At 39.1% G+C, this 11,425-nt stretch overlaps 1 protein-coding gene across 1 annotated transcript; it reads right to left on the bottom strand.

The window, feature by feature from the left end:
• Window positions 1–2,205: 2,205 nt before the first annotated feature.
• Window positions 2,206–10,877, bottom strand: LOC120716313 (insulin-like growth factor I). Its single transcript, XM_040003793.1, has 4 exons — window positions 10,641–10,877; window positions 8,794–8,938; window positions 5,558–5,736; window positions 2,206–4,305 (listed from the first exon to the last, which is right to left on the bottom strand). The coding sequence occupies exons 1-4, from the start codon at window positions 10,860–10,862 to the stop codon at window positions 4,117–4,119; spliced, it is 735 nt and encodes a 244-aa protein (XP_039859727.1). The 5' UTR covers window positions 10,863–10,877; the 3' UTR covers window positions 2,206–4,116.
• Between the last annotated feature and the right edge of the window lie 548 nt (window positions 10,878–11,425).

The raw sequence follows: 11,425 nt of genomic DNA on the forward strand, positions 1-11,425 counted from the left end.
AGCAGAAAGTTAGCGGCCATCCAGGTCTTTATGGCATTCCTGCAGTTTAACTAATTGGTGTGTGTTATCTGGCTTCATGGATAGAGCTGGGTGTCATCTGCATAGCAGTGAAAATGTATGCTATGCCTTCTAATGATACTGCCTAAGGGAAGCATGTATAATGTAAACAGAATTGGTCCTAGCACTGAACCCTGTGGAACTCCATAATTAACGTTTGTATCATGTAAATGGGGAGTATTTAAATTTAAGCATACTACACACATGTGATGATAAAATATCTTTAAATAATGTTAAGTGTTTTATTCTTACAGTTTTATAGCATGCTTTTATTGTGACGTTTGTTTGACTTGTTTCCCGTGTCGTGCTAAGGTAGGTATCCTCGACAGCATGTGGTTCTCCTGTGTCAGGAGCACGCACTGGGCTCTCCAAATCACAACACTTCTTATAATGACTTATAATGACTCCTGAAACTTTGGATGTTTTAGCCCTTTATACAGTAAAGTTACAGGAGGATACAAATAATTAACGGGCAAAATGTCATAAATTTGTTGAAATAATCCAGTCCAATAACGCATGAGAAGAATACATGTATCATTTTCTGTTTGTAACCCACAAACTGAATGGCAATGTGACAACACTCAAACCTCATAGTAGGGGCTGGATCAAGTGACTTTGACTACACTACTATTGGCCAAGCTACAACAGGCTTAGGCAAGGCAAGGCAAGGCAAGGCAAGGCAAATTTATTTGTATAGCACAATTCAACAACAAGGTGATTCAAAGTGCTTTACAGAGACATTAGAAACAAAAACAAATAAAAAGCATGATTTAAAATTGATTAAAACAAGCAAACAAACAAACTAACTAAACACACACATTTCACACCTGTTCGCGCGATCTGAACCCTTATCGTAAGGGGAGCTACCAGTCCTTCTGTGGACGAGCTACTTTCTATTTTAAATTCCCTGAATTTAAAATACTCTCTAGACCCAGTCTAGACCCAGTTGGGGAGCTACCCAGAGCTCTAATCCCACACCTGTTCGCGCGATCTGAACCCTTATCGTAAGGGGAGCTACCAGTCCTTCTGTGGACGAGCTACTTTCTATTTTAAATTCCCTGAATTTAAAATACTCTCTAGACCCAGTCTAGACCCAGTTGGGGAGCTACCCAGAGCTCTAATCCCACACCTGTTCGCGCGATCTGAACCCTTATCGTAAGGGGAGCTACCAGTCCTTCTGTGGACGAGCTACTTTCTATTTTAAATTCCCTGAATTTAAAATACTCTCTAGACCCAGTTGGGGAGCTACCCAGAGCTCTAAACCCACTTAACAAACAAACAAACAAACAAACAAATAAAACAGTATATAAAATCAAAACAGAAAAATTCAGAACAGTAGATAAAATCAGTAGTTAGTGTAAGTTTTGAAATTTAAGCTTAAAAGTGTGGATTTGGTGCTTTATTCAAATGCAGCTGAGAATAGGTGAGTCTTCAACCTGGATTTAAATAAACTGAGTGTTTCAGCTGATCTGAGGCTTTCTGGGAGTTTGTTCCAGATATAAGGAGCATAAAAGCTGAATGCAGCTTCTCCGTGTCTGGTTCTGACTCTGGGAACTGATAAAAGACCGGATCCAGATGACCTGAGGGATCTGGAAGGTTCATACTGGGTCAGGAGGTCACTGATGTATTTTGGTCCTAAACCATTCAGAGCTTTATAGGCCAGCATCAGAACTTTAAAGTCTATCCTCTGACGGACAGGCAGCCAGTGTAAAGACCTCAGAGCTGGACTGATGTGGTCCACTTTTTTGGTCTTAGTGAGGACTCGAGCAGCAGAGTTCTGAATGAGCTGTAGTTGTCTGACTGATTTTTTAGGTAGACCTGTAAAGATGCTGTTACAGTAATCAAGCCTACTAAAAATGAATGCATGGACTAGTTTTTCCAGGTCCTGTTGAGACATCAGATCTTTTATTCTTGAAATATTCTTGAGGTGATAGTAAGCTGATTTTGTTATTGTCTTAATGTGTTTTTCTAAGTTTAGGTCTGCATCCATCACTACACCCAAATTTCTCGCCTGGTTTGTGGTTTTTAGATGTATAGATTGAAGTTCTCTGGTGACCTGTAATCGTTTTTCTTTGGCGCCAAAGACTATTACTTCAGTTTTGTTTTTGTTTAGTTGGAGAAAATCAGCTTAGGCTGATGGGGACTGTTTTTTTTTTCTTCACTTGTGGCTTTTCAAAGCCTGGTTCTCCCTGGTTCTCCCAGTATTGTGGTGTCTTTACTCTAAAGTTCCATGTTGGTGGGGATTAGAGATATTAAGAATTTGAATGGAATCAAACTGAATAAAAGTGAAGCCCTGAAATGTGCACTATTACAAAAATCGTTCCTTGGTTGAGAAAAAATAACCTGTCAACACTCTGATGGTAGCAGGCATATCATTGTCTACAATGAAGAGAGGTTTAATGAATGCTGACAACAAGGTGGAAACCGCTGATTATACTCCGTTTGAGGAAGGCCAGAGTAGAAGAAAACATCTAAAAGAGCCTCTGGAGAAAGATGAAACCAAGGATAACTCATACCAAAATACTGGGGAGATGAGTATTGTCAAGGAAAGGAAATGGCTCCTAATCTGAAGGACAAACATCAACTATCATAAATGGTGGTGGGAGTATTACGGCATGTGTAGTTGAGGGTTCTGCACTCTTCCGGATACAGTGCTCCGATGTTGTTCCTGGAATCTGCAGGAGGCGCTCTTAAGAGTTCTAGCTCCTGACACTCCTGTGCAGATAGAACACCTGGTTATAACTTCAGCTTGGCCTCAAAGAAAGCACACTTTGTTTAATCACAAATCTATCAGTAAGACTTACAGCTCTTTATTTATCCACCGAGGCCCGAGATGACCTTCAAGGCTTTTGGTGATAACTGTAGCTATGTCAAAGTAAAATGAGCCAGCAGCTTAAGATTACTCTGAAACTGGAGGTTGTGTCAAGTTCTCATTAGAATAATATGAACGTAAAATGTCGTGAGATTTGAAAATACTCTGTTGTCACACCTGAAATCACTTTTACAGCCAAACAATGTAAAACATAACAGAGCACCAAAGGTGAATAAGGCTTAATATTTATTATAGTTACGTGCTCATTGTGAAATAAATAATGAATGCATTTAAAGACATTTACACAACATATGTTCATAAACAATAAACACACACAGTGGATAAAATTTGTCTTTTACCCAAACAAATATTAAAGCTAGTCAAGAGTGTCAAGTGCCATCGAAATAAGTGTGAACTACAAATGACTCCACAGAAGGTGGCGTATATAACAAAGTGTTCGGATTCTGATGATGAGTGCATAAAAAATCTTATAAGAACTATTAACTACGGTATAGTGGCTGACATGTTTCTTAACAGACACCACACCAAGAGACGAGCACAGACAGAAGAATAGTGAAGAATCGGGCAGCTGAAGATATTTTCATGGGTTAGAGCAGATGTGGGAGAATTAGGTCTACTGTATGTAAAGAAGAAAAAGCATTTATGGTGCTCTAGGATGAGGTAACATCTCAAAATAGATATAAAAAAATCTAAGATTTTTGTGCATTTATGAGTAGATCACTTCTGTTTCTGTTATTTGTTTCTTGTAAATTTGTGTTTCTCTCCCCACAAATGTTATTTCCATTAGCTGCACAGATCACATTAACATGAAGATATATGAAGGCCTATAATGATAAGTACATAAAGGAGTAACTTCTTCCTGAACATTACTTATTCACCAAATTACTGGTGGCCTGTCTGAGGTTAGAGCTAACTTTTGTTTTAATCTAAATCAACTTTTTTCTTTTTTTTAAATCGGTGTAACAAACAACCAAATACTCTCCATGAAGGGGCTAGGGGTTAACCAAACACTGTCCTTAACCATACATGGATTGCTGTGTTACTGGAAGTTTGCTGTCTGATTACATTTCTAAAGTTTCTGAGGTGACCTTTTATCTATGAACATATAAGAGGTCTGGGTCGCTGCACATACTCAAACACATACACTGTTTGATTGTTTTTATACCACAGGACTTCTGTGAGTATAAATATTATCTTCAAACTCCGGACTGTAAACCCATAATTCTTTAAAGTGCGCTCTTATTGGCTGCAGTCGGCTGACTTGTTGTTTCATATGCAGTCATTCTCCTGAGTGACCGTGAAACTTTGACTTTGTGCTGAAGAGAATGCTGCCAATTCCTTCTGTATGCTTCCCTCTTCGGACTGCTCGGAGGCCCCAGGTACTGTAAAAGTTTTTTCTGAAATACTTCTTGGAACTGCAAGACACAGATAAGAATAAAGAGTTCATTAAACAATGAGGAGCTTAAGACCTCCAATACAGCTGTTAGTTTGTGTTATGTGGTCACTGTTGCTGATATTCTGTTGCTTCACACAAATTGTGCTGGATCACCACAATACCAGAGAATTTCCCCGGCTTGGCAATACTATTGCAGAATTACAAATCCAGGAATATAAATATTCATCTCATAAGGCCAAAGCTCATAAAGCGCTATACAAATACAGGCCATTTACCATTTATAAGTCTTTAGTGGCTGTAGTACCAACTGGTTGTTTTCCTCTTTCATGACAGTGAAACTTTCTGCTAAAGTGTATGCTGCCTTTTTCTTTGTGGCTTTTGTGGTTTTGGATTTAATAAAATGAAACTTTTTTGTCTGTGGCCAGTTGAAACCATGTCTGGATTTACTTGTTAGGCATGTCTTTAACAGTGACAGGTGTGTTAGAGGAAAACAACACAATAAAACAAATACAACTCCCAATCCTGATTTTCTGGCTTAGTGTTGATATATTTATTAAATGGTAATATTGAGTCTGTCCAACATTCAGTAGGTATATGGACATATTCCTGCATTCTTATACAAAACACACTTATATGAAAAAGAAGGAAAGTGTTTTTCACAGCTCTGAAATAAACATATTTTTTTCACCATCTTTAGATATTTAATCAAAAATGGAAATAGTTGTGGATCACATGCTTGCAGTACTACCACAGATCACTGAGAGAAGACTCCACAGTTGGTTTACAAATGTTCTTTGGGATCTAATGTGACCTAATTTGGTAAAGGTCAGCAATGACTGAGGACACATGCTTCACTGTATTTTATACAATGAGCCAGTTAAGGGTAAGGCCCAGCTTTTTTCTCTTTGATCCAGTATAATCAATCCTCTGATAATGTCAAGGCCAAGTGTGAACTTAAACAGCACAGTGGTGCAGAGTCAGCACTATCACTTCACAGCAAGAAGGTCCTGGATCAAATCCACTGCAGATGTTCTGGCTTCCTCCCACAGTCTGAACATACATGGGGGTTAGGCTAAGTGGTCGTTCTAAACCGACTGTACGTGTGAAGGACACATGATAGGTTCTCTCTCTGTGTCTGGCCTTTGGGTTGTATCCTCATGTTTAGCCATGAGATAAGCTCCCACCTTCTCCCTGTTCTTCTGAAGTGGATAAGGTGAAGACAATGGATGGATACAAGGTATATAAACTTCTTTAAACAACAGAGATCTTACCAAATTTGGCTGTGTAGTGGCATGTACTGTTGTGGATGGAGAATATGTGGTCTGTTGGCTCCTTGGTTTAGCACAGTACATCTCAAGGTGATGAAGTTCACAACCTGATGACAGGCAACACAGATCCACTATCCCCTTCCCTCTGGACCGAGTGCCATAACCAGACCACAAGCCTTTACCTGCAGAAGAGAGACATGTCACACACTACGTTCTTCTCTTTCCTTTAACTATCAATAGCTTTACAGTCAAACAAAATCTCCTTTACAGAGTACAGTGGTGCTTAAGATTTACTGTGTCCCCTTATGTGGCCATAACAACTTCCTCCTCTGCAGAAAATAAATGTGCTCGGACAGTTTAGTCATTGTTGAACTGTCGTGGCTGCGGCGCAGGAGGTAGAGCGTGTCTGCTAATCGTTAGGTTGGTGGTTTGATCCCTGGCTGCTGCAGTCTGTGCGCCAAAGTATCCCTGGGCAAGATGCTGAACCCCGACTTGTTCCTGATGTGCTCATTTGGGTTTAAATGTCTGTGTGTGTGTTAAATGGATAAACACTTTTCTACATAAGAACGAGTCCATTTATTATTTTTATTTTAACATAATGCACTACCCAACTCTGAAAACACATCAGGACACATTCTCAACAGGACAAAAGTCATGTTAATCATCTATTCTGATATTAATGGGCGATTGTAGGGGCTTAAAGCACTTTGGGGTCCTTGGGGACTAAGCCAAGTGCTATACAGATACAGGCCATGATGTGTTGGGAACAAAAAGATGCACTGAATTCAAAGACATCCCAAAAACCAAAAGTGAAAAATATATGGCGGGCTAGTTCATTTAGCCGAAATTTCATTGTAGCAACTCAAATTGGTACTATCGGATTTAGGTCAGGTGCTTCATCCTCTAGCAACTATATGTATACTCTCACCACACGGGGAAGCTAGGTCCCACTGCACCAGCATAAGAGCTGACAGTCAAGAGTGTTGTTGCCTAAGCTGTAGAGGTCTGTGTGGCCCTCCCATGCTTTCCCAGACCATCACTGACCCACTACTAAACCAGTCATGTGGAACGATGATGCAGGCAGCATTCTCCACAGCTTCTCCAGACCCTTTCACATCTGTCACATGTGCACAGGGTGAACCTGCTCTCATCTGTGAAAAATACAATTCTGGTATTCTATGGCCAACCCCAGGGGTACCCAGCTGTGAGCACAGGGCCCACTAGAGGATGGTGGCTCTCAGGCCCATTAAATCTGTCTCCGTTTTGTCACTTACCAGTGGCCTGTTGGCCTGCTCTTTGTAGAGCTCTGACAGTGCTCTTTCTATTCCTGCTTGCACGAAGGAGCTGATACCAGTCCTGCAAATGGTTTAAAGACCATTCTGTACCCCTGTCCAGCTCTGCTAGAGTAAATTGTTAAATCTGTTGGTGCCAGGTATTACCTCACGCTACCAGTGGTGACATTGACCTAGCCAAAGGTATAACAGTCAGAAAAGATGAGGAGGAAAAATGTCAGTGGCCTGAAACCATTCGTGTTTGGGGACTTGTATTATTGCTGCACCTTTGAGCACCTTTTGTTAATTTAATTAACACCAAAGCAGCTGAAACCAATAAAAAACCCTCTGCTACCTGACTGACCACATCAACATCCTAGAAGTTTAAATGACTTATGCTCTGATTAATTCCTTCCTGGTGTTTTACAGATGCCATTTAAGAAGTGCATTTAAAATCATCAGGATTCATCCTCTGGAGCACAGACATGAAATCTACAGATGATTTCATGTCAGTCTGTTTAGTAGCAGTGACACTGTTTAATGTGAATGATAATATTTTTAAACCATTATTATTTACAGCTTTTCATTTTTTTAAGCTCTAAATCAAAATCAATAAATATAAGCGAAGAACTGACCCAAATGACTCGACCTATTACACTGACTCTGTTTAAATGGTTTATAATGTTATGTCACTAAAAACAAAAACAAAAAATAAGTACATAAAAATGATAGGTTTACAACAAAACATATTCACAAACTAAAGATAAAAACTGTTGTTTCATAAACAATAATAATCATACTTTTTCCACAAATTTAGCCTATATATATGTATATATATATATATACACAGATAGATAGATAGATAGATAGATAGATAGATAGATAGATAGATAGATAGATAGATAGATAGATAGATAGATAGAAGTAGAATATTTTGTCCTTTGTACATTATCAGTGTACAATTAGGAACAGTTCAATCATAACATGCCTGAACACTGCAGCGTTCGTCAGCATTAGCGTGTATGTGAATGGATTAATGATAAGCAGCACATTATCCTGAAAAGACAAAATAATAATTGATACTATTTATCTTCACATGGCTGATTTAAAACCTCTTTCAGTGTTTACTTCTAATGTTTCTTTTCTTCAAGAGACCTTTGACTGTCTCTAGCTTGGTGAATATGGTAAACATTACTTTCAAGATGTAGTCATGTTTAGTACTGGCATTGTGAACATTTATCGCGCTGTTTTTGGCATAAACAAAACATGAAACATGCAAAAGTATTTAGCACAATCACGATATAGGCCAAAGAACACAGTGCTTCTGAAAGAGCATATCTGCAGCTGCTTCTGCTCCCTCTCTGTACCTTTTTATTGCTCTCAGATAACACTGTTTTAACAATAAGACTATCACACAGAAGCACAGTGTCCTGGTGAGTATGCTGCTATTTTGATGCACTGCCACCAGCCTGATAGCAGATGCAGAGGGTTGCCTTGGTTAGAAGAGAGCAAAGGTAACCAGGTGAAAAGTCCAGTGGGTAACTGCATTGGTACGAGTACTGTGCAGTGGAAGTAATTAAAGTTTAATCGCATTTAGTTTTAAATCCTCATTATAGGGAGAATAACAGTGTGTTTAGCTATTATCAAACCTTTAATACATATAATAAATCTGTAGTTATAGTGGCACCATTCAAAATATTGGTAATTTGTTGTTTAATTTAGTATCTCATCTTAGCAGCTTTCAAAACATGAATGAACAAACAGGTGAAAAAACTTCAAAAAAGGAAACTAAGCACATTGGTGCACTTGTGTCCGTGCATCGTTACAGATTTACACCTGGAGCTTTTAGTTTAAAAAAAAAGTTAAGCTGCTACTCCTCAGTTTGACTAATGACTAAAGTAAGTTGAATAATGTGGGCCCATCCTGCTGCTTGATGCATCAAACTCACAGTACTTGAGGCAGACTCACGTAAATAGATTCCACGGTCCCCACAGACAAACATGAGGTCACTGAGCAGGTCAGAGCCACATCGGACTTTAGCTGTCTCTGCGCACAGTGGCCAGCTTACCAGACAAATGCTGGAGTAAAACATGCAGATCTGCACACACAGCACCTGAAGACAAGAAGAAAACCACAATACGAGAAAGGTGTTAAGGAAATGCTGCCATTTTTATACATATTCCTCTGTTTTTGACACTCCAAATGTTAAAAAAGTAAATGAAACTGACTGACATGAAGGCGAGGCCTGTTCCATCAATAGTTTCTGACAAATTAAGCAGATAAAAGATCTGGAATTGATTCTGAATGTTGCCTTTGAATAACCAACCAGCGCAAGTTTCAATATTAGGTCCAAAGAAATCTCAATGCAAATAAAGGAAGACATCGTTAGACTGAAAGTATAATGATGGATATTCAACAATCTGTTGACATTGCATGAGTGACTTTTGAACCTCATCAAGCAAGAACGCACTGTGCAGCTTAGTAACACCAAAATGCCCCAAAAAACCACAGAAGACATCATAAGCAGGTGACTGCAGAACGACTTCACACTGGTCAAGGCAAGAACTCAAACTCAAGACAAACCATCACCCAAGTCTGTAAACAAGACATGGTTTCATGAATTTAAATACAGCATGCACAGCACAAACATCTAAATTAAATATTGGCAACAAAGAGGGACAGCACACAATCGTAGTGGAGGCATCTTTGTGCCACTGGCATGGATGGCTGCTGGCTTTTCAGTTAATGAAGAGGCAAACAGACCCACACACAAGCAGCAACTGATGGCAGCTGCAGTAAAGGTCCAGCAGTTCGTCTCAAAGGAAAAATGCCTCTGCTGAAGCAGTCATTGACTGCAAATGATTTTAATTCAAGTATTAAGAACTATCATTATAGTCTAAATGATGTTAGTTTGCCCTGTTACTTTTGACTCTCTGGAAATGGGCAGTATGTATGAAAATGCATTAATGGGTTAAACCTGTTGAATTAAAGCAGCAGTACTTCAGCCACATCTTGATTATTTCATTTTAAATCCACTGTGGCAGTGTACACAGGCAAAACTACAAAAAATGTACAATTGTCCAAATACTTACAGCTGTACATTTATTTATGATCTTTTACAACAGAATGGTGTATTAATGGTATTTTTGTGGTACAATAAAGTGATATCCTTAAATATTTTATTAATAGTGAAACATTTGGGCTGTTTTAGGCCATAGTTGAACTGAAACAACAAACATCCTTCCAATCACACTACCCAAACTGTCAGTTTGAATCTGGCCACTGGATTAATTTAACTAAACAAAGACAACAAAACAAATAAGTGGGAACACTATGATCTCTGATATAATCACAACGTCAGCGTAGACATTCTGTACAGTACAGATAGATAACCTTCAGTAACCAACACATATCTTCTGATATTGTTGAGAGTAGACTGCAGAATTAAATGACAGGTTATACTATTGTCTCTATTGTTAAGGGAGCGTTAGGAAATATGACCAGTGGCCTTGGAAAGATAGCTCCCCATTTACTTTTACTTCTCACTTATTTTACTACTTAAATTATGTAATGCACACAGTTTTTTTTTAACTAAGACTCAGGAAATTAATAACTAGCTAATAACGGATGCCTGGAATGTAGTGCTTCTGCAGACTTCAACATTTAGTTTAGAAAGATCAACTTTTTTTCTTTGTAAAAATAAAAAATAAATAAAAACAAAAGAAAATAATGACAAGCAACAATGTTTAAAACACCACCTACATACAGTATGTTTCTTTTCTGTCCCACCTAAAAGAAGTGAGGCGAAGCCCTACCTGGAGTGTCTGTGGTCTGGCACGGAGACAGCACAAGGAGCACATCCTTTCTGTGTAGACCAGCTTTGGGAGACCTGCGGTCTTATAAAAGGCAGCAGGAGGGGAGGACTGCGTCAGGGCGGTTGCCTCCCTCCTATCCTCACAGAACCATTTCTGCTTGAAAATGTAGCAGATGACTTGGTTCTGTTGTCCTGAGAGGACGTCTGTTAGAATGACAAACATGATGAAACATGCTCAGGGTGAAATCAACTGCAACACACCAAGGAGTGGAAACTGAGCTGTAAACATAACTCTCTTCCTGTTCATGCCATTTTTGTACAGTAAAATATGTGCATACATATTTTGTATTTTCTAAGTTTGATTCCCCTTATTGAGATCAAAGAATTCATTCGGCAGTGATATTATACTGCATTCCATTTATATTATAAATAAAAATATAACCTAATCCTGTTGGTTTTCTCGTTTAGGCCCCCTAGCCTCTGTACCAGTGCCGGTTCTTGGCATATACAGTGTCCCAGTTCAGGGGCCGCATCCTTGAAGGCCGATTACATCACAGCGAGGCAACGAAGGCTGTCCCAGTTTGAAGGCTCCTCCAAATGTGGCCTCCTTTTCCCAGGTGTGAAGGACAGGTTGGATGAATCCTTCGTGGTCCACCCTATCCCAGGATTCATAGCGCAGCCGTGGTGGTGGAGATTTTTTTTTTTCAAAAATATGAATTACCCATCATGGAGCGAGGAGTAAATGTTTAGGTTCTAATAGTGATGTTTCCCAACGTTTCCCTTCTG

Source organism: Simochromis diagramma, unplaced genomic scaffold, assembly GCF_900408965.1.
Source record: "Simochromis diagramma unplaced genomic scaffold, fSimDia1.1 OVJJ01000466.1, whole genome shotgun sequence".
NCBI classification, from domain to species: domain Eukaryota; kingdom Metazoa; phylum Chordata; class Actinopteri; order Cichliformes; family Cichlidae; genus Simochromis; species Simochromis diagramma.